This window comes from Danio rerio, chromosome 7 (assembly GCF_049306965.1).
Source record: "Danio rerio strain Tuebingen ecotype United States chromosome 7, GRCz12tu, whole genome shotgun sequence".
In the NCBI taxonomy this organism is placed as follows: domain Eukaryota; kingdom Metazoa; phylum Chordata; class Actinopteri; order Cypriniformes; family Danionidae; genus Danio; species Danio rerio.
Genome location: NC_133182.1, coordinates 9,327,350 through 9,352,318, shown reverse-complemented (window position 1 = coordinate 9,352,318; position 24,969 = coordinate 9,327,350). Strand labels below are relative to the sequence as shown.

The 24,969-nt window shown below is 37.6% G+C and overlaps 1 protein-coding gene across 2 annotated transcripts in view; it reads right to left on the bottom strand.

The window, feature by feature from the left end:
- Positions 1 to 8,060: 8,060 nt before the first annotated feature.
- chsy1 (chondroitin sulfate synthase 1) overlaps positions 8,061 to 24,969 on the bottom strand; it is a 185,370-nt gene continuing 168,461 nt past the window's right edge. Inside the window, 1 exon segment of one of the 2 annotated variants that reach the window (NM_212678.1) lies at positions 8,061 to 10,886. In NM_212678.1, the coding sequence (NP_997843.1) occupies positions 9,291 to 10,886 (1,596 nt within the window). In that variant the 3' untranslated portion in view covers positions 8,061 to 9,290. 2 annotated transcript variants of the gene reach the window in all.

Genomic DNA, 24,969 nt, shown 5'->3' with positions numbered 1-24,969 from the left:
CTTCATCATTTGGTGTCTTCAGTCCCTAAACGTCTTTTAAGTGTTGTGAAAAGGAATGGCAACATAACAAAGTGCTAAAGGCTTCACTGTTTCAACCTTTTTTGAAATGTGTTGCAAAAACTGAAATTGAAAAACGATTATTTAGAAAGAAATAAAAATCAAGAGGAACACATTAAATATTAAATAATGTTTGTCATATCGCCTGCAATGAAACACCAGTCAAAGTAAATTTAGACATCACTACTTTCTTTTTTATTTGCATTTTCCATACTGTCCCAACTTTTTCTACTCATTCATATGAAATCAAATAAATAATAATATATCGAATAAACATAATATTAAATAATTTATTCCAATTAAACATTTTATTCCAAGTAACAAAACTGTTTTCTATTTTATATATCTATTTTTCTATCATAACTATGCAAACTATGCATCATCATGCACATTTAACCATGCAAAAAAAAAAAAAAAAAAAAAAATCACAGATTAAAAAATATCATAAATCAGTATAATATCAGGAGTTTGCATGTTCTCCCTGCCTTCGCGTGGGTTTCCTCAGGGTGCTCCGGTTTCCCCCACAGTCCAAAGACATGTGGTGCAGGTGAATTGGGTAGGCTAAATTGTCCGTAGTGTATGAGTGTGTGTGTGAATGTGTGTGTGGATAATTCCCAGAGATGGGTTGCGGCTGGAAGGGCATCCGCTGCGTAAAAACTTGCTGGATAAGTTTGCGATTCATTCGGCTGTGGCGACCCCGGATTAATACAGGGACTAAGCCGACAAGAAAATGAATGAATGAGTATAATATCAGTATAAATGGAAAAAAGACGAGTTCTTCACTTCAGTATGGTATTACAGCTCTGGCTTAAGCCAAATGTTGAGAAAGAAAACAAACGTATTTAAATGAGCCTGATTTTACCTGCTTGGAAAACCACAAATATTCAAGTACAGACAAGAACTCCTCTCAGTTTTTCCAGCAAAACCCCAAAACCTGCTCATTCCACACACACACGCGCACACACACACATTCCTGGAAATATCAGGAGCAGTGGGTCAAACTAAAGCATGAGTATGTGCTGAATCACAGGCCCGTATTAGAGGAATTGCCCAAGCTCCACTGAAAGCAACAGTGACTCAAAACCACAGAGTAGATTAAAATCAGCTCTGAGTGCAGGAACATTGGAGGAAAGGGTAGAAAACCCCAAAACACAGTGCACTTATACTCACTGCCTACTGGGACACGACCAGTGTGAACTGAAACAGGACACTTTAGGGCTTTTAGCACTGCAAAAAAAACTCGTTTTTAAGAGGTCATGAAACCCTCGACTGTATATTTTCGAGACTTTAACAGATTTGTGTGTTGAACACTGATTAAGTCAATATTAGCATCTGTTCTAATGGCTAATTTATGGGTTTAAAATCTGCTGTATATCTAGGGGGTGAGTATTTGATGACACGACTGTGTCTGTTATTCATGAGACTTGAGTTTCTAATCAGTGCATTGGGACTTTTATGTTCCTTTAAAGTAGGTATGCGCAGTGGTGGAAGGAGTACTGGAAAGTACTATTACTTGCCTAAAAATGTAGTGCAAGTAGAGTAAAAGTATCAGCTGTGAATATCACTCATACTATGAGTAAAAAGTAGCCCTTTCAAAAGTACTCAAGAGTAGTGAGTATTACCTGCCAACATTTGTCTCTGAAAATCCAGGAGATCAGGGGGTCGGGGGGTAAAGTGTCCGGGTAACCTGGTAAGTAGACTACTATTCACCGGGTTTAGGGTTGCCACTGCGATCTGATACTATACCAAATTCAGCGACCCGGCGGTCTTACAGACTTACAGACAGGGGGGTGCGGGTGGGCGGTGTGGGGGGGGTTGTGGTGAAGGCTGGGGGGCTGAAATTATGGGAGAAATAACAGAACGGGAGGGTGGCGGGAGATGAGTCTGAAACGCAGGAGACCATCAGGAATAACGGGAGTGTTGGCAGGGATGAGTAATTTGTGGATGTGTGTAAACGTAACATTCTGTAGTGCATTTAGTTAATGTCCAGCAGGCACACAATGTTATAAGACGTTAAAATTAAGTTGGCGTTGTTGGTGATTGGAGGCCAAAATTCAATGTCTTGTCAGCATCTAAGGACAACATTATTTTGATGTGCAAAAACGATGTCAAATGACATTAATATTTGGTTGATTTTAGGTTGTGTTAGAAACTGACCAAAATCCAACATCTTAAACCAACGTCAAATACTGACATTTATTCATCAGTTATGGCAACCAAAATCCAGCATGATGTCATATTGGTAACGACACAACGTCAAGCTGTAACATCATTAGACGTTGATATTTGGTTGATTTCAGGTTGGACGTTGAACATTGACATCGGCCTGACGTTGGGTTCTAATGTAATCTCGATCTTCATTTCCAAACAAAATGAAACGACCCGACATTGGGGTACAATGTCAATCTGGTGTCATGCAACCCAGGTTCATTCTGATTACGTACCACTATATACATTTCTGGAGACAGCAAAATAAGTCCCAGAGCTACGTTTTCTTGCAGTTTTTGTTTTCGCGAATCCGCTCTGTACGCTTTATCAGATCTCAAATTTATCTCACGATTACTATTCATGTCTGCTGTTCTCGTGTAAATCCACCAGAGGCTGCAGTCGACTGACTGACTTTCTGGCTGATTAACCAACCGACCCCCCCATCCTAAACCCAACAGACCGATCCCCCCCACCCTAAACCCAACCGACCGATCCCCCCACCCTAAACCCATCCGACCGATCCCCCCACCCTAAACCCAACCGACCGATCCCCCCACCCTAAACCCATCCGACCGATCCCCCCCACCCTAATCCCAACCGACCGATCCCCCCACCCTAAACCCAACCCTAAATCCAACCGACCGATCCCCCCACCCTAAACCCAACCGACCGATCCACCCACCCTAAACCCAACCGACTGATCCCCCTACCCTAATCCCAACCGACCGATCCCCCCACCCTAATCCCAACCGACCGATCCCCCCACCCTAATCCCAACCGACCGATCCCCCCACCCTAATCCCAACCGACCGATCCCCCCACCCTAATCCCAACCGACCGATCCCTTCACCCCAAACCCAACCCTAAACCCAACCGACCGATCCCCCCACCCTAAACCCAACCGACCGATCCCCCCACCCTAAACCCAACCGACCGATCCCCCAACCCTAAACCCAACCGACCGATCCCCCCACCCTAAACCCAACCGACCGATCCCCCCACCCTAAACCCAACCGACCGATCCCCCCACCCTAAACCCAACAGGCCGATCCCCCCACCCTAAACCCAACCGACCGATCCCCCCACCCTAAACCCAACAGGCCGATCCCCCCCACCCTAAACCCAACCGACCGATCCCCCCACCCTAAACCCAACAGACCGATCCCCCCACCCTAAACCCAACCGACCGATCCCCCCACCCTAAACCCAACCGACCGATCTCTTCACCCTAAACCCCACCCTAATCCCAACCGACCGATCTCTTCACCCTAAACCCCACCCTAATCCCAACCGACCGATCTCTTCACCCTAAACCCAACCGACCGATCCCCCCCACCCTAAACCCAACCGACCGATCCCCCCCACCCTAAACCCAACCGACCGATCCCCCCACCCTAAACCCAACAGACCGATCCCCCCCACCCTAAACCCAACCGACCGATCCCCCCACCCTAAACCCAACAGACCGATCCCTTCAACCTAAACCCAACAAAAAGCATTTTAAAAAGCAATCCAGAAAAAGAAATGCCTGATTTTTACCACTCTTTCAGATTTTATTCTTACCCAGTTATTTACTTGCTTGTTTTATATCTTTTCATCTAGAGGTATCTAATGATTACCCTGAATAAAATTACAAAAATAATACATTTTTAACAAGTCTCCTGGTTGGTGTTTCTCAGAGATGTGGACTGGATGGCGAGCGGCAAACATTCCAGGTAATTAAAGGAGGCCCCAAAACTCCAGCGGCCAACAAGAGTCACCTTCAGGAACAAACTCCCACGTCAGCAGAGAAGAGCTGAATCCATCTGCCGTTTCTGCTGCTGACCGAATAACTTTATTTAAAACAAATAAGCCATACCTGCTTTTTCTCTGTGCCACTCTCTGAGGGTTCTGATCCACATGCTCATGAGCTGAATTACACACGCTGCATTTTAATGCATTAAAGCGCTCCCAAATGCTGCCTGCATGATTAGAAGATGCTTTATTTACATGCACGCGAACATATTCCCATCGCAGCACACATGATTAATAATACTGATGGAAAATAATATTTTAAAAACAGTCTCTGTTTTCTTGCTAAGACTGCATTTAAATGATTAAAGATCCTGAAAGGTGTCACCTCACAGCAAGGAGGTCGCTGATTCGAGTCCTGGCTGGGTCAGTTGGCATTTTTGTGTGGAGTTTGCATGTTCTCCCCGTGTTGCGGTGGGTTTCCTCCGGGTGCTCTGGTTTCCCCCACAGTCCAAACACATGCGCTATAGGTGAATAGAATAAACTACATAGGCTGTAGTGTATGAGTGTGGATGTTTCACAGGGCATCCGCTGTGTAAAAACATGTGCTGGATAAGTTGGCGGTTCATTCTGCTGTGGCGATCCCAGATTAATAAAGGGACTAAGTCGAAAAGAAAATAAATGAAGTACAATGTAGAACATTTTCACATCCTAAAGTAAAGCCTGTACACCAGTTAAACTTTCAATGACAGCAACGAGTGACTGTTTATATGCAGGCAGATCCAGAGGAATTACACACATGTGCTCGACCGAGGTCAGTGCTTTGTTTCTCAGGGAAAATGCATGCTGCTGAAATTTTCATCATTGCATAAAAGTCACTTCAGATAAAAGCATCTGCTAAACGCATAAATGCTTGAAGCCCTTGAAAAGAGCATGATTTAGATGACTTTACACATCGAATAACAGTTCTTTATGGAATAACTCATGTAAGCACTACAGAGTTTTACATGTTAGTTGATAGACACAGCAGACATTCATGTTCTCACAATTTTGACTTTTTGCCCCATGCAATTCTAAGTTTATCCTGCAGTTTGTTTTGTTTCCGATGTCTTAATTTACATTGGCAATTTGCAGTTTTGGCTTTTATTAACACACAATATACAGTTTACATAAGCGTTGGGCCAATAAACAATATCATATTACATCGCAATAAAATTTATGGTGATAACGATGATAAACTCTGTCTTTTAGATCAATATTGAGCAAAAATGTCCAATCACACAGCAGAAATATGCAGCAATGGGAATCTAAAAGTGTGTTGATATTAAAAAAAGTACTGAATTTTCTGACAAAAAATATGTTATGCCATTTAGGGCATTAACAGCTGATAACAATATATATATATATATATATATATATATATATATATATATATATATATATATATATATATATATATATATATATATATATATATATATATATATATATATATATATAATTTTAGTTCAATATTGAAAATGAATAGCGATATTGCATTTTTGCCGTATTGCCCAGCCCTGCGACGAACCTAGAATTGCATGGGGAAAAGAATCTATTAATTTACATCTAATAATTTTCACTTTTGCTCTTAGCATTCGTTCAGGTTTTATGTGCAGTTCTGACTTTTACCCACACAAAATATAGTTTACAATAGGGCTGGGCCGATAAGCAATATCATATTGAATTGATATTGATTCCAAGAGCACAGCAGAAATATGCAACAATGGGAATCTAGAAGGGTATTGATAATAGAGTTTCACCAAATTATCTGTTAATTTTCTGAAAATATGTTATGCTATTTTAATGGACCCTCTAATTTCTGTGGCTTCAGTCAGGGTAGGGATACTCTTTTAAATTTGGAAGCATAAACAACTGATATTGAAATATTTATCGTTATTGTTCAATATGGAAATATTATATAATATGCATTTTTGCCGTATCGCCCTGGGAAAAACTTAGAATTGCATGGGGAAAAACATTGAACAATTTACATCTGATGATTTTCACGTTTCTTAGAATTCTTCTTAGAGATTTATGTGCAGTTCTGACTTTTATTTACACAAAATATACAGTTATGAATAGGGCTGGGCTGATAAATTATATCATATTGAATCGCAATACAATGTTGATAACAATGATAAACTCTGGACATTTTTACTTGATATTGATCCTAAGAGTAAATCAGAGCAGACAGAAATGTGCAGGAATCTATAATTGTGATTCACTTATATTACAGTTTAAAATTATCAGCTGAAAATAGGTCATGCTGCACCATACAGTATTGTTTAGCGTGCTCATTTCACTTTTCACACTAACAGTTCACTTTCCCGTCTGCAGTATCCACCTTTAGTCATGGTTGGATACTCTTTTAGAGGTGGAAGCACTAACAACTTACATTAAAATACACATCGTTATTGTTCAATATAGAAAATAATTATCAATATTGCATTTTTGCCGTATCGCCAAGCCCTGCGACAAACTTAGAATTGCACGGGGAAAAACATCGAACAAATTACATCTAATAATTTTCACTTTTCTTCTTAGAGGTTTTATGAGCAGTTCTGACTTTTACTTACACAAAATATAGTTTAGATTAGGGCTGGGCTGATAAATGATATCATATCGAATCGCGATATACAATGTTGATAACGATGATAAACTCTGTGATTGGCTCTTAGGATCAATATCGGTTAAAATGTCCAGAGCAGAAATGTGCAGGAATCTATATTACAGTTTAAAATTATCAGCTGAAAATAGGTCATGCTGCACCATACAGTATTGTTTAGCGTGCTCATTTCACTTTTCACACTAACAGTACACTTTCCCGTCTGCAGTATCCACCTTCAGTCATGGTTGGATACTCTTTTAGAAGTGGAAGCACTAACAACTTCCATTAAAATATACATCGTTATTGTTCAATATAGAATATAATTATCGATATTGCATTTTTGCTGTATCGCCAAGCCCTGCGACAAACTTAGAATTGCATGGGGAAAAACATCGAACAATTTACATCTAATAGTTTTCACTTTTCATTTTAATTATTGAGTTTGCTTTTTTGCCATATCGCACAGTCCTAGTTTAAATATCTCAATTCTGACTTTCCTCAATGTGTAGTTATATTGGAATTTCGGAATTATATTCTGCAATTCAAGTTTCTCACAATTTAGATTTATTTTTTCTAAAAATCTTCCAAAACTTTTCTTCTCTCAAAGTTCTTGAGGTCTCCATACATTACTGTAAATATTAGTCAGTTTTGAATAGAGATTAAAGATTGTTCCAAACAGACTTAAAATGGAAACAAATTGGTATAAATCCTTTTTTCTTTTCCTTTACTTTTGTCAATTGGTGAAGTTTGTCCCTCGCCAATGTCCCCACTGACTTTTGTTGTTTGGGACTTGTGGAGCTGTGTCTTGATGGATTTGCTCTTCAGCGTTTGGACTTTCAGCAATAAATATTAAACCAGACTAAACTGAACCTCAACTCTGAAAACGGGACTGAAGCGGTTTCAATTTACTAGAACTTCTATTTTAAGTTGTTTTGACACAATCTATATTGTAAAAGCGCTATAGAAATGAAGATGAATTGCTGATGATGATGCCGGTATCCGTACTGCGGAACAGCTTGATCCTGGATTGGACAAACTTGTTGAAAAGGTCAACGTCCTCCAGTCCCCAACCTTGGATGGAGACGTCAAAACCACCAGCTTTGACCAGGTCTCCTTTGTAGACGCAGACAATACCAAAACCATAGTGTCTCCACAGGCCTGTTTTGGATGTGAACACGTAGTGGTTGTCGCTGGGCACCTTCCCTGCATAGACAACCTTTAGGTCATACTGGCTGAAAATAATAGGAAAGTACATCTGTTCCCCAAGTATGGTATTCCCACGACATCGAGTCAAGAAGTCAGGAGTAAACAGTAAGTCACAATCCACAGTTGACACAATCTACATAGTAAAAGCGCTATAGAAATAAAGATGAATTGAAAGCATGGCTCAATCAAAACATCAAGCAACACAATGCTTTTTCATTTTCCATTTTATTAAATATAAAACTTTGTCCCAGTTGTATGGGGGCTAACAAAGAACTGAAGTATGAAAACGCCCCAGAGAAAAACAAAAGACAACAGAAAGAGAGACTACTGTGGGAGATCGTCCTCGAATCTGAAGGCGAGGCCGCGTTACGGCCGTTGTCCCCACAGGGTGCATGGCTCAATCACAGGAGAAAGGCCAACTGAATCAAAAAATTTAAATAACCAAGAGGAGTAAATGAAATCTGATCATATGAAATGAGAAAATCTCTTTAAGTGGCTTGTTGTCGGCATACTTTCATAGGGCCATGTTGAATAGTCATCGGTACCTCCATCCTACAGTACATTACATGTTTTTTCCTGCTCTACTGTCTTGCATTTGGACTCATACACGCACGCACACACAAAAACAAGCACTCTTGAACAAATATCACCTACAGCAACTGTGCAAAAAAAAAAAAGAAAGAAAGTCTTTGGTAATTAAAGTAATTCAAGATCAAGAGAGGGAACAAAAACACTATCCATGACTGAAACGGTTATACAATCTCTAATATACACAACCTCAGCCCCGAAGACTGAACGCTCAATAAATTAGACAGTGGGAATGAGTAGGAGAGATCAACAGCCAGCAGTTTCATTCACAGAAGTCAATAAAAACAATAAATCAAAAGCGATAAAAACAAAACAGTGTTATTATGGATCCCCCTCCCAACTCCAGACAAGTAAACTGGAAAAAACGAACCGAAAAGAAGCTGTTGATCAATGGCCCTTAATTGTCAGAATTAAGATTGTTATTCTAAAGATCCCCTTCACCAAGAATGAATCACTTGTTCATCGCTCTCTGTAAACATTCACAAATAAACATTTACCATTTTGCCAGACACCACACAAGTCCGTGTCCAAACTCCCTCTTCGACTCCATTTCAAAGCATTTTTTTTCTGGCGAGGTCCACAGCAGTCTGTTTTTGAGGTGCCATAAATATAACGCTCAGTATTGGATTTGTAAAATAGATCGTCCTCTTTAAGTCACTGTTGTGTTATTTGAAACGCTACTTAAAAAAGATCAAGTCTGAAGGTGACGACCTGCTCCTGTACAGTTTACAAAACCAGTTATTATTTCAAAATATATCCACAGAAGTCTTTTTCCTGTAAAAAATAAATAAGGTAGTTTTAAAAAACACCATTAAGAGGAAGACGGATGGACAATGTGCACTTGCCAGGTCTATTCTGTCCTCATTGATTCATTATTGGAGTTCGAGATCTTTCGGAAGCTGTGGTTGTTTTTCTCCAACCATAGCTCTGCGAGTTGCTGCGTGGAGCCGTGCGAGGATGCTTTGGATCCCAGGCACATTTTGTACTGCTTGGGATCAAGATTGGGGTCGCAAACCACAGGGTGATGCACGTGAACGATGCCGGTATCCGTACTGCGGAACAGCTTGATCCCGGATTGGACAAACTTGTTGAAAAGGTCAACGTCCTCCAGTCCCCAACCTTGGATGGAGACGTCAAAACCACCAGCTTTGACCAGGTCTCCTTTGTAGACGCAGACAATACCAAAACCATAGTGTCTCCACAGGCCTGTTTTGGATGTGAACACGTAGTGGTTGTCGCTGGGCACCTTCCCTGCGTAGACAACCTTTGGGTCATACTGGCTGAAAATAATAGGAAAGTATGTCTGTTCCCCAAGTATGGTATTCCCACGACATCTAGTCAAGAAGTCAGGCGTAAACAGTAAGTCCACGTCACAGTAGAAGAGTAAAGAATCATTGGTAAAGTGGGCCGAGCCGACCTCCAGGGCCAGAGCACGGGAGAATGGTCCGGAAACCGGTTTGATCTCCATGTCGGCTTTGGGGTACTTCATGCGATACTCCCTCATGAGCTCGATTTGCTTGATGCGCTCAGTGTTGTTGTCCGTGCTGAAAAGCAGAATCAGAAGCTTGACATTCTGGTTGGGAATGAGGCAGATCTTCTCGAAGTTGGCCATGAAGCGCAGAAAAATCTCGTAGCGTCCGGCCAGCGGCACAAGGATGTTGATCTTCTTCTCTTTGGGTTCGTGTTGTTCGATGCCTGGGCTGCTCAACTTGAACGGGACGAGCATCTTGAGGGAGTTGGACAAGAAAGACAGCGAGTCGGAGTCTTGGTTGATCCTGGCAGCCAGGACTCGAGCGTCCATCTCTTCTTCTTCCAAGAACTGGATCTTGCTGAAGGTCTGCTGAAGATACGCATGCCTCCTTACGGGCACTGTCATAGTCTTCCCCTTGTGCTTCTTGTAGAGCAGCAGCAGATCCAGTACGTACTCTGCACCATACATAGGGTTGACCCTTCGGTAGCCATATTGGATCTCTTTGAAGTCAATGACTCTTCCGCGTGTCTTGGCATTGGCGTTAATCATCTCCATAACTTGCATGATGATGTCGTCCAGCGCCATCTTCTGCGAGGAGTCAATGCCTCGACGGGGAGGCTGTCCATCTGAGGATGAGAAAATGTACTTTCCCGTGAGGAATTCCCATTCCAGCACCTCCTCACGTTGGTGGGGATGAAAGCGCATGAAGGATGGAGGCATGCCCAGTTGAAGGTCTTCCCTGTGCACCTCGGTGTTGCTGTAGCGGCTCATTTGCACAATCTCACGATGGAGCTGAATGGTGCGGTGGCGCAGCTCTGCAATCTTCCGGCTCAACATGTAGCTGTGCAACCGATACTGGTAAGGTGGGTTCTTGTTGGGGTGAAGGGTTATGGCTCTGTGGATCTTACTGTTGTGGAGATCACGGATGTAGCCCTTCTTGTTTGGCTCGTAATTCTCATAGAACAGCTGCTGCATCTGTAAAAGAGAAAACTAGATGTTAGTGATTGGTTTAGACTTGTAAATAATAGATTGACGTCACAACTGGGTTGATATAATTGAAAGTGAAAATAATACGTCTTTAGCAAGACCTCTCGCGTCTTATTTTCCAATTAAAGGGCCAAACTGTAATGCAAACAAGCAATTCTGTCCTAAGACATGGTTGGAAAGTGGCCACTAGACCAATCATGGGATCAAAAGCGATACCATGACATGGGTGAGATTACAGAGCAAGGCCTGTCTGAGGATCTTGGTAAAGGGATAGCTTTACTTGTACCCAGTCACAAATCAAGTGAAATGGTTTATAGACATTTACAATAGATTAAAAAAATCTTATTTTAAAGGTACAATTCTCACTGTTAACAAACAACTAAGACTTTTAGTAAGGTAATAGTAGGCAGTTTAACATTAAGGTAGTTGGGTTTAGGTATTGCGTAGGATTAGGGATGATTAGGGATTTAGAAGTACTATTAAACAGCAATATCTTAATAAATGGTGGGTAATAAGCCAGTAGTTCTACTATTATTTAAGTCAAGTCATCCTGCAAATTGGCAAATTATAAACAAGTAATGATTGTATAAGTGCGCCTTCGTCAAAATAATGCTGCCATTTTGTATACTGTATCATAAAGTAGGAAAATGACACCACTTGGACAACTGCAACATAAAAGAAGTTATGTTCTGCTCTACAAACGTCCTACAGTCTAATCATTTGTGGACTAAGAAATAACCTGCAATCACTGAAGGAAAAACCAGGTGCTCTTAAGCCCTGCTCAGCTGGCTCTGGTTGAAAGGGTAATAAGGGTGTGAGACCAACACGGTGCCAATAAGCAGGTTGGAGTGACCTGAGAAAGCCTCGCTCCAGCTGAGAGCCTGAGAACGCGACTCAGCAGCAGTCTGGATTGTGGGAACACTTCATCATTAGCCACCCTGTAATTACCCCAGCTCCGGGTCATTTCTTTATTCTTAAGGCACTTTATGACTCATTATAAAAATTCCATGATGGCCATTGATTTGATGAGGCCGTTCATTAATGACTGGAGTTAAATACAGTCTATGAACAGAAGCAGAATTTAAGGTGCAGCCAAACAGAAGTAAAACTTGGAGAGGGACTTGAAAAGGTGGGTTCAAACTCCAAATGGTCCTCACATGCCAAGACAAGGCAAATCAGTGTTATTAACGAAATTACAAGAGTCTCTTTGCCCCAAAGCAACCACTTACTTTAGTCCTTTAGCAGATGCTCTCATCCAAAACCACTCACAGTGCATCTTTATTATAGAGTGAAACCCAAACCTTTCCACCAATGCATTTACATAACTTTCCACAATGATCACTGGATAACTGAAGCTTAATATTCTGAAAGCATTTGAAATCGCACTCATACAGAGCCAAGACGAATAGACATTTACTACTGACTTTGACATTTGACTAATATAAGTTATTTCCAGTTCCACAAAACTATTTCTATGTTTTTTAAATTCCCTAGGGTTAGGGTTAGGTTGTTAGGTTTTAGGTTCTTAGGTTTTCCCTAACAACATCTTGGTTTCTCATGACTTTAGGTTATAAAAAGGTTATTGTGATTATTAGATGTCATTTCCTGCGTCCAATGTTGTTGGTTGTCATGAATAATTGGTTTTGATGGAAGCTTGCTTAAACCATGAAATTAAAAATTAAGAAAAGATAATTGCAACTATTTTACATTTTCTTTGCATTTGTGAACTATTTGAGAAAAACTGCAAATGCGAATCTGAGCAATTCCAGTGCAGTAATTTCTGAAAATTGTGATTTATATAAATATATTATGATAACAAAGTGAAAACGTAAACTTATCCTTATGTTCTAGAACAAAAGTCAGATTTTCAAGATTAAAGTCAGAATTCCAAAAAAAGGTTAGAATTCTAAATTTACAGTTAGATTCCAAAAACAAAAGTCAAAATTACAAAGACAAAAGTCAAAATTACAAGTTTAAAGTCAAGATAACAGCATGGACAAGTCTTTCAGCATCTGGGCTCAAGAGGAGCGTCAAAAAGAACACCAAGATTACGCATCTGTGTAGAAGGTGACAGAGAAGACCAATCAACTGTTAACACAAATTTACTACACCTCTTGATGTTAGAAGAAGAACCAATCCATAAAATCTCCATAAAATAAAGTCAGAATTGCAAATTTAAGGTGAGAATTTCAAGAACAAAAGTCAGAATTCCACATTCAAAAACAGAATTGTAAATTTAAAATTTGAATTCCAAATTTAGTTATAATTCCAAGAAAAAAAATGTCAGAATTATAAATTTAAAGTCAGAATTCCAAGTTGAAAGTCAGACTTCCAAGAACAAGTCAGACTTTCACATATAAAATCAGAATTCTAAATTTAAGAAGTCAAACTTTCAAGAACAAAAGTAAGAATTTCACATTTAAAACCACAATTCCCAATTTAGTCAGATTTCCAAATTTTAAGTCAGAATTCCAAGTTTAAAGTCAGAATATCAAAAACAAAAGTCAGAATTCTGCATTTAACATCATAATTCCAAATGTAAAGCCAGAATTCCCAGAACAAAAAGTCTAAATTACAAGTTTAAAGTTACAATTTCAAGAACAAAAGTAAGAATTTCACATTTAAAACCACAATTCCCAATTTAGTCAGATTTCCACATTTTAAGTCAGAATTCCAAGTTCAAAGTCAGAATATCAAAAACAAAAGTCAGAATTCTGCATTTAACATCATAATTCCAAATGTTAAGCCAGAATTCCCAGAACAAAAAGTCTAAATTACAAGTTTAAAGTTACAATTTCAAGAACAAAAGAATTTCACATTTGAAACCAGAATTCCCGATTTAAAGTCAGAATTCCAAAAAAAAAATCTGAATTTAAAATTTAAAATCATAATTCCAAATTTAGTCAGAATTCAAAGAAAAAAGGTCAGAATTACAACTTTAACATCATAATTCCAAATGTAAAGCCAGAATTCACAGAACAAAAGTCTAAATTTCATGTTTAATGTCATAATTTCAAGAACAAAAGTAAGAATTTCACATTTAAAGTCAGAATTTCACATTTAAAGGCAGGATTCCAAACTTTAAGTCAGAAATTCCAATTTAGGAGCAGAATTTCACATTTAAAGTCAGAATTTTTAGAACAAAAGTTAGAATTCCAAATTTCAAGTCAGAATTCCAAAAAAAAAAAAGGGTTTGAATTCAACATTTAAAATCACATTTAAAAAGTCAGAACTTCAAAAGGTCAGAAAAAGTTTAAACTCTGAATTCTGAGAACAAAAGTCTGCACTGCAAAATGTAAACTGGAGTCAATCAATTCTGCGTTTATTTCTAGCAGCTCCGACTTTCTTGATCCTGCCCAACTAAGAAATAAAAAAGTTGGAATTTATCCTTTCTATTTCTGTTATCCAATAGTGAAAACAAGCTTCTATAGATTTGAGCTTCTGTCATACTGTCACTAGGTACCACAAGACTTTAACCACAAAAAAAAAAAAACTACAAATCCCAAGATGGATTTACTCATTCTTCCCCGCAACCCTCTAGAAAGCGTTTCCCATCATGAGCAGCACAATGTACTGCAGTTGACACAAATGAAAACATTTAGACTGCGCTGACATTTAGTTAGCAGACGTGTCCCTGTAATGGAGGATGCCAGAGAAATGAACTCAAGCTGCAATCACTGCGTGCCATGAAGCAAACGCACTGTGACTGCGATAGGACTGTCATACCAAGTCCTCAAGCCTAAACAAATACATTACGGCAAGACACAATCGCTTTATTCCCACAGATAAATTCACACAGGCGTAAAACACCATCAGTCTGCTTCTTGTCAGGGATCGATGGCTTTCCATTACAGCTTATAACAGGAAGCTAAGAAAGAAAGTGTGCATTAAAAAGCCCTAAAAGAGAAGCAACAGAAATTCTGCAACCATTCACTTAGATTAATCCCCAGAAATAAGCGAAATGCTTTGTATAAGAGCAATAAGCCTTCCTGTAAATAGAGGAGCACAGAACTAGCAACCACACGGTTGTGGGTTCAATCCCCTGAAAAAGCAAGATCTGATCAAATGTATCTTAATATGAATGTAGCTTCCTAATACATAAAAATGTATAAATGCTTAATATATACAACGAAAAAAGTTATAAAAACTATAAATAAAATAAAACAGAGCAGATTTAACTAACACAATATTTTAATAATAATTTTATATACAATAAATAAATATAAAAATTCATATATACAAAATATTTACAAAAATAAACATTTTTATCAATTTCTTAGTGAATATAGAGTATATAAATTGGAACATTTAATCTACACAGTTTGATTAAACTTGAACACTTTCATGCAAGTTTTAAAAACTCCAGCTGACCCTTCTATGTAAGTTTTTCTTTGTGTAACCATGTATATATATTGTATTTTGCCCTTTTCTGTATATATTGACAAATGTTCCAAATATATTGTGAAATTTCCAATAATCCAATTCTCAAATATTTGATAGAACCTACATTTTGTCTTTTAAGCAGCTTAATAATGATCATACTATTTGTTATACGACGGGTAATGAGCGCCACCGTTGTTGCTAGAAGGTATACAGCTGCAATTGGAGGTTAACAAGAAGTGTTTATAAAAGTATTTAATAAATTACTCAATTTACTTAAATTACGCAATAATTATATTGTAATAGCATCTATCCCTACCTTAATCCAAAACCCAACCCTCACAGTACTTTAAGAATATTATTTGTTATACAGTGTCGCGAAAATTATGCTATACTGACAAAAGTATCCTCAGCTGTATCCCATCAAGACTTTACCCTCTCATGCAGCATGGTGTAGTCTAGATGGGATACAGCTGAGGATACTCACGTCAATATTGCATAATTTTTGTGACATTGCACAGCAAATAATATTTTTACATTACATGTTTAGGGTTGAGGTAGGGGTAACGCTTATAAAAAAAACAATTAACGAGTAATTAAATAAATAATATAAATACTTCTCGTTAACCTGTGTGGAGTTTGCATGTTCTCCGGGTGCTCCGGTTTCCTCCACAGTCCAAACACATGCGGTATAGGTGAATTGGGTAGGCTAAATTGTCCATAGTGTATGGTTGTGAATGAGCGTGTATGGATGTTTCCTAGTGATGGACTGCAGATGAAAGGGAATCCACTGTGGAAAACATATGCTGGATAAGTTGGCGGTTCATTCCGCTGTGGTGACCCCTGATGAAAAAGGGACTAAGCCGAAAAATGAAAGAATTTTCAGTAAATTCAGATCATAGTTGTATCCCTTCTAGCAACAACCGCCGGAGAGATCCAAGCTGCTGGATTTACGTCATGTTTATTCATAATTTTCCACCTGAAATACATGAGTAAAGGTGAGTAACTCTTTCTTGGAGAGGAGTAGAGAAAATATTCTAGTAACATAAACAGTGTGTATCTTACGTGAATAAAGCACATTATCTATTTATGTTGAAAAATACTATTATTTATTGCGGTCTTCATAGACATTTGTTGTATTTTACAAACCTTAAATGGTATATTTTGCATGTATTTTAATGTCTGAAACCAAAAATGAATTTTATTTGTTTGAAAGCACGGATGGATTGTGGTTTATGACAAGCACTGTACACCTCTTTATGTGCCTCAGCGCATAATTTCAGATTTGAAAATTGGTGACGTGCGCTCTGAACATTCTAATCACACCGGTGTAATCGTAGACTTCAGGGACCACACAAGGCTAATCATATCGGTGTGATTGTATGCTTCAGGGACCATTCATTCATTCATTTTCTTGTCGGCTTAGTTCCTTTATTAATCCGAGGTCGCCACAGCGGAATGAACCGCCAACTTATCCAGCAAGTTTTTACGCAGCGGATGCCCTTCCAGCCACAACCCATGTCTGGGAAAGCTTCAGGGACTAGCCAAGGCTAATTATATCGGTATGATCGTATGCTTCAAGGACCAGCCAAGGCTGATCACACCGGTGTGATTGTTCACTTCAGGGACCTTCCAAGGCTAATCACCAGTGTGATCGTAGACTTCAGGAACAACACAAGACTAATCATATTGATGTGATTGTATGCTTCAGGGACCAGCCAAGGCTAATAATATCGGTGTGATCGTATGCTTCATGGACCAGCCAAGGCTGATCACACCGGTGTGATCGTACACTTTAGGGACCACTCAAGGCTAATCATACCGCTGTGATCGTACGCTTCAAGAACCAGCCAAGGCTGATCACACCTGTGTGATCATTCACTTAAAAGGGGTAATACTAATTAAAAAAGAATTACAATTAAAAGATAGTTCATGAAAATTCTCAATGTATCCAAGTTATCAACTTTAATACAACGTATCCAATGCGGTGTAACATTTCACTCAAAATTTTATTAGAAAAGCGGCACGGTGGCTCAGTGATTAGCACTGTCGCCTCACAGCAAGAGGGTTGCTGGTTCGAGTTCCAGCTGGGCCAGTTAGCATTTCTATGTGGAGTTTGCATGTTCTCTCTGTGTTAGTGTGGGTTTTCTCTGGGTGCTCTGGTTTCCTCCAGTCCAAACACATGTGCTATAGGTGAACTGAATTTACTAAATTGGCCGTAGTGTATGAGTGTGAATGTGAGTATGTTTGTTTCCCAGTACATGGTTGTGGCTGGAAGGACATCCGCTACATAGAACATATGCTGGAATAGTTGTTGGATTTATGAATTTAATCAGAGAATCATTAACATTTTCGGAATTAACATTGAACATTGTTTTAAATAGCTAAAGCCATGCTCACTTAATTATATTAATTGTATAATTTCAAAATGACTACCATAAAGGCCAAGTATTAGTGTGGTTTTACATGTAATTATATCTACCAAACAGAGAGCTCTTATAAAGTGACTCACATTTTAAGTTTCAGTCTTAAACTGCACTGATTTTAGCCCAGTAAAGCAGATTTCCGACAAGCAGCCAGATAAAGAAAATAAAGCATGAGTATTTCTGAGAAGCAGAGTGTGTCCTAATGTGGGATGCAGTGACACACAGATGACAGGATCAGTGTAAAGCAGATCAGAGATGCAGCATCAGAGATGAACAGACTAATGTTTGACTGATCCTGCAAAAGGTCAAATCCCTCCGCTTCCCCTTTAAACGCAGCGCATAAGAGCTTGGAGATCATGATATTGAGCAAAAATGTCAAGAAATTTGTTTCTGAAAAATGTAGACGAGGGTACGATGTACAGCGTAAAAATTCTACTGTCGGACGGCTGCTTCAGGGCTGTTTATGCTAATGAGAGAGAGATCATCACTCATGTGCAGGACTTTCCCCCTCTGATGACATGTACCAAGGGAGAATGTCAATCAAAGTGTTTCTGCAGATGTTTAGATCAAGTGTGATTATAAAAATACAGAATGAACGTTTACCATTAGAAGCTGGTTATAGTGACAGACTGTTGAAACACAACTGTGTTAAAACCCCTTATAAAAGCGATTTCTGCATAACAGGTCCCCTTTAAATCAACATGAAGCCAAAACGAAGCATATTCACATGAGCTCAGTGGAGCATCCTGTCTGAAAGCCATCAGGATTATAGACGTGTAATGTGTTGTGAATGGATTTTCACGCTGACTTTGACGGGGCAGATCTGTTATGACAGTGTCAGGTGACTAAATGGAAAGGAGCGCTAGTGAACTCCGACAGCGAGAAGCAGATCCTGCAACTGGAGCGTGAGATGTGAGATTACAGCTCAGATACATCCGCAGATCTGAGAACAGAGAAATGCGTCACATGCCGGATTCAAATAGAAGCGAAGAAGTGATCTGCTAATACCGAGCTCTTCATTTACAGTCACTTAAAGACGACCTACTATGCAGAAATCACATTTATAAGGGGTTTAAACAAAGTTATGCGGCATCAGTGTGTAAATATAAGCAGCTTCTAATGGTTAAAATGTATTAATTCTACTTTTTTATAATCACACTTGATAAAAGCAGTTGCATTCCCTGGGTGCTGTTTTTGTTTTGTTTTGCTCACTTCATCCACTTAACTCGGCAATAATAATCTAACTTTGTTACGTTTTAATAAGATGTCCAGCGAAAATGCTAATTTACATTGGCATTCTCCCTTTGTACGTGTCATCAGTACATCGTCATTAGTGACAGCCTCTCCTTCATTAGCAATAACAGCCCTGAGTGAGAAGCAGCCGTCCACCATTAGAGTTTTCACCTGCTGAAGATGATGTCAGTGACCAAGAGGATTCTAAATGTGGAGTTTTAGCATGCGCAAATGAACAGCGACTATAAAGAGACTGACGAAATCTGAGACACTTCTCTTGAAAGTTTTTCACAGAAATAACGTCAGTCTTATTTTTGAATCTGCCGCAATGCTGACACACAAGCATCTGTAGCTCCGCCCTCTTTTGAAATAAGCATGATCTCATTTACATTTAAAGCGACAGTCACCAAACAGCACAATTACGATCAAAGCCTGAAAGGGTCAGTTTCAAAGAGTTATAAAAAATGATCTGTGGTCTGTTTTTGAGCTGAAACACACAGACATGCACACTCTACAGACATCAGATACTGTTATACTACTTTGTCCTCGAAAACAGACGTATCTCCTCCTAGGCGGTTCATGCTACAAGGCCCAAATTTGGTCAAAATGTGCCTTTTGCATGCAAGATTGTGGCAATATCTCCTTATGCCAATTGGTCTTAACGTTTTTGAATTAGAAAAATGTGAAATATTACATTTTAATAATTAAATTAGCCCCAAATTTAGCTATGTTCTGCATTTGATTTCATTGCTATATATTTTTTAGGTTGATTAGACAAATAGTTTTCCAATAAATCATTTTTAAGCATTATTTTTCTCAAAATATGGCATGTCATTTTTGTCTTAAACTCCTTTTTTTTTTTTTTTTTAGAGATATGGCAAGTCATTTTTGCATGTATCACGTTCACACAGAGATGATGCCAACCTTGGAAGACTTCAAAGACAACACATACACTTAATACACAACTACACTTCATTAAACATGCACACATAAATATAACCTACAGTTAAAATCAGATTTATTTGCCCCCCTTTGATTTTTTATTTTATTATATTTATATTTTTTATTATATTGCTCTTTTTTAAATATTTCCTAAATGATGTTTAACAGAGCAAGGAAATTTTCACAGCATGTCTGATACTGTTTTTTCTTCTGAGGAAAGTCTTTTTTGTTTTATTTTTGGCATGAATAAAAGCATGAATTTTTTTAAATACCATTTTATGGACAAAATTATTAGCCGCTTTAAGCCATTTTTTCTTGATAATCTACAGAACAAACCATCAATATACAATAACTTGCCTAATTACCCTAACCTGCCTAGTTAACCTAATTAACCTAGTTAAGCCTTTAAATGTCACTTTAAGCTGTATAGAAGTGTCTTGATATCTAATCAAGTATTATTTACTGTCAGCATGACAAATATAACATAAATCAGTTATTAGAAATCAGTTATTAAAACTATTATGTGTTGAAAAAAATCTCTCTGTTAAACAAAAATTGGGGCAAAAATAAACAGGGGGTCTATTAATTGAGTCGGGCTAATAATTCTGACTTCAACTGTATATGCTAAACGACTGCAGGTTAACTATGTACAGGGTGGGCCATTTATATAGATACACCTTAATAAACTTATTGGGAATTTCACAAGAAAAAACAATGGTGTGCTTGGTTTTAACGTAACTTTATTCTTTTATGAGTTATTTACAAGCCCCTTCATATACTAATGTGCCACAAGCAAGACGTTAATATCACCAATTATTCCCATTTTATTAAGATGTATCCATATAAATGACCCACCCTGTACATATAACTTCCATTTGACTGTAACTTATTTTGATTGTAATGCAGTAATGTGCACCTTTTTAAAGCTGCTTTGAAAAGAGATAAATTGTAAAAAGCTCTATACAAATACACTTGAATTGAATTATAAGAACGCACACCGACAGTATCAGTGTGTGTGTGAATACGTCATTGTACATTCCAGACTCTCATTAATGCGCTCAGGACTGGATTAAAGACAATTAAGTTTATTTTCCTGCACAGACTGATCGTTTTGCATCATAAGACCACAATACGTCATTAGGAGACACACGTAATCATTTTGTTTTGGTTTTTGCCAAATAAAAATGCAAATCGACAAGACTCTCATCTAAGGCAGGGCGATTTGACAAAAATATCATACCACAATGCAAGTAATATCATACACTGATAACAATATATGTATACACTCACTGGCCACATTATTAGGTACACGTTTCCAACTGCTCGGTAACTCAAATTTCTAATCAGCCAATCACATGGCAGCAACTCAATGCAGTAAGGCATGTTGCTGTCAATGGCCATCACTTGGCTACTTCAAGCAGAATACCGCACCATGTCATAAATCGTGAATCATCTTGGTCATGAACTGTACTCAAATGGCCTCCACAGTCACCAGATCTCAATCCAATAGAGCACCCTTGGGATGTGGTGGAATGGGAGATTGGCATCATGGATCTGCGGCCGACAAATCTGCAGCAACTGCGTGATGCTATCATGTCAATATGGAGCAAAATCTCTGAGGAATGTTTCTAGTATCTTGTTGAATCTATGCCAAGAAGGATTAAGGCAGTTCTGAAGGCAAAAAGGGGTCCCAACTTGCTAATTGTTAAGTGTACCGAATAAAGTGGCCAATGGGTGTATATATAAAAAAAAAATGATATAAAATATGTACATATGGTAATATTGCACAGTCCTACTCTCCTCTGCAGTGATTGAGTGGGTTAATAAAGTAGATTTGCTGATGGACGTCTGCAGTCTGGGCCTGAATGGGCACGCTTTCCCTCATATTCTGGATTAATGCATGAAAACATTTGAGTACGTCACATTCATTATGAAACGCTACCAGTGACGCAGATGAAGGCTTCCTTTGCAGCGCTGTGAAAAAGGCCTGTTGGCTGGGAACGAGTAATGTCCTTCAGCCAGAATGAAAAGACGAGGACGAGCTAAAGCTCTGGCACTGGAGACGGCCTGCATTTGGCCAGTTCAATGACATCATCACGCCAAAAAACAATCATGCAAATAGGTTAATGGCACAAACACACCCGCGCAATTAGTGCAGAACCCTATTAGCATGATGCATTAAATTAGCTAATGGATCACTGCTGATGTGTTTGATAGCAATGTTATATAACAAAACAAAATCCTTTCTCTTTTCAATATAATGGTTGACCATATGCTTTTGGCAGGAAGTTTAACAATAAAGATTTCATAAATAAATCCCAGGCAATAACTTGAGTTTATAATGAAAAGAATGACTATTTACATTCAAATGACTGCTTACTTAAATTATTACATTTTATGTAATATGCTTTAATATATATATATATTTTTTATATATTATATATATTTATTTTTTTTACTATGATATATTTTAATATAATATCATTTTTATAATAATTTTTTATTTATTTATGTATAATTAACTTTATTAGAAGTATAATTAAACAAGTTTATTTTTTAAGTCATGTAAATTTATACTAAATGTGTATTAAAATAAAAAGATAAAATGTTTTATGAATTATTTTTGTTGCTGCTTTTTTTTACTAATGCCAATTAAAGTAAAAATAGTACAAATACAATTAGTAAACTTTTGTTCTCGTGTCCATCAAATAAAAACTGTGAATGTTTATTCAAATAATACCAAATAAAACAGTAAATAAAATACAATTAATAAACCATAATTGATATATAAATATCAAATATTATATAAATAAAAATGACAATTAAACAAAAGCAAATGAAATAATAAAAAATAAACAATTAAATAAAGATTAAAACTAAAAGCTAAATTCATACTAAATGCGTATTATCAAATATATGATTAATGATAATAATAATAATAATAATAATCACAAATGCTTAAATAGAACAAGAAATTAAATATACAAATGCTAAAATAAAATACATATTCTTCCTAAATGCATATTTTTAAAAAGTATAAAATAATAAAAAAATTAATTGATAATAATTATATTATTAATAACAATAATACTAGATAAACAAGTGCAAATTTTTTTTAAATGTATAATAAAAAACTGCTAATAATAATAAAAATAATGATAATAATAAATATAAATATACAAATGCTAAATTAAATATACAAATTTTCACTAAATGCATATTTTTAAAATGTTTATAATAAAAAGCAATTAAATAATAATAACATTATTATTATTATTATTATTATTATTAAAAGTAATAATAATAATAACAATAATAATAAATATAAATATACAAGTGCTAAAATAAATTCTTATTAAATAATTAATATAAAAATTTTAATTATAATGAAATTATTAAATATATATATATTTTTTAATAGTTACATAACGGCATTTGTATGGTTAAATGCAAAATATCATACAAAATATACATTAAAAAAATACATAAATAAAAAATTAAATAGATCCATTCATGAGAGATCCATTACCTAACAAACATTTTCCAAACCTGACCTCAACATGCCTCCTAATAAAGCGACAGCAGAAAGGACACAAAATCCCCTCAGTAAACAAAGCTGTGATCTTTAATAAAGAGCCGGTGATTTGTCCATCAGTGTCTCACAGAGGACGCTCTCAGGATCTAATGAGCAGGACTCTTCTGTCACTGCCCTCCTTATTGACTCCATTGATGGACAAATCCAGCCATCGGCTCCACGTGGAGGGGAAAAAAAGAAGAGCATTAATGTGGGACGGTAATCGCTCTGGACAGAGAGATTGCAGGTCAGCAGTCATTAACATCTGCTGAGGGACTCTCTGACCTCCCGCTGGTCAAAACAAACACACACACACATGCTCTAGGAAGCACCTTGGGGTGTTTTTAAGAGAGTCTGTGGAGATAATAAAGGCGATAATGAGCATTTCACTATCTAGATTCTGGGGATGTAATGGATCATAGTTGATCCATGATCTGTACAGATCACAAATCAAGGTTCCGAATGCACATTTTAATTTGTCATAGATTAATCCTAAATTTGTAATGATCGCAGACAGATCACCTCCTGCATCATTCAAATGACATGTATGAAAGCATTTTGGCTTAAATTATAAATGATGATGGAAGTTGTGGAGGCAGCTAAACGCTTTCTTATTAATTAAAGGTGTTTTCTGGATGCATTCATGCATTAAACATTAAAAGATCAGGATCAACTCAAACACCCAGGCAACAAATTATAAAGGATGATGATTATTTGCATGTGTTTATTAATGGCTATATGCATTTGATTGAGAAAGAGATTCAGCTTTTACACTTTTCAGTTTAGTTACAAAGCTGCAAACAATCAAATGTCCCTGCATTCTCAAATAACAAACTCACGAAAGATATGTGGATGTTTAATATTGCTTACACATGCTTATAACCCGAATATGTTTGAAAGACCCTTTAGAGAGCAGGCATGTGGTTCAGCTGTGTGCTCTTCATTTTCTGTCTGATTCAGGAACTAATTGATGCGGCTAACAGCTACTCTGACACTATTCTGAAACACGAAAGGGTGTTGAGCGCTTTTTCTGGTGACATGGAGCCGATCGGCAAATCACAGCATAGTATGTTAGCTCAGGGGTTCCCAAACTTTTTAGCCCGCGACCCCCAAAATAACAATACCAGCAACCCCCAATATCCTCTGAGGTGGTTATAAATACAGAAACCTTGCATGCAATGACGCAGACACACCAATTAAATTTTTTTAATGTGTGTCAGTGCTCTAAATGTGCCAGAAATATAACCTGGTGTAATAAAATCAAAATGCATCTGACGCTATTGCTGCCTTTAATATAATGTAATTACCCCAGGGGTCGTAATCCAATAGAACTAGTAATAAGCTACTATATATAGTATATAGTAACTATAAACGACTATTTTTATTTTCAGTATAGCGATGGATAAAATATGTTAATTCTTATGGTTTAATAAAAATAAATAGATTTTTGAAAATCACCAGGCGACCCCCCTTCATTGCCCCGCGACCCCTCGGGGGGTCCCGACCCCCACTTTGA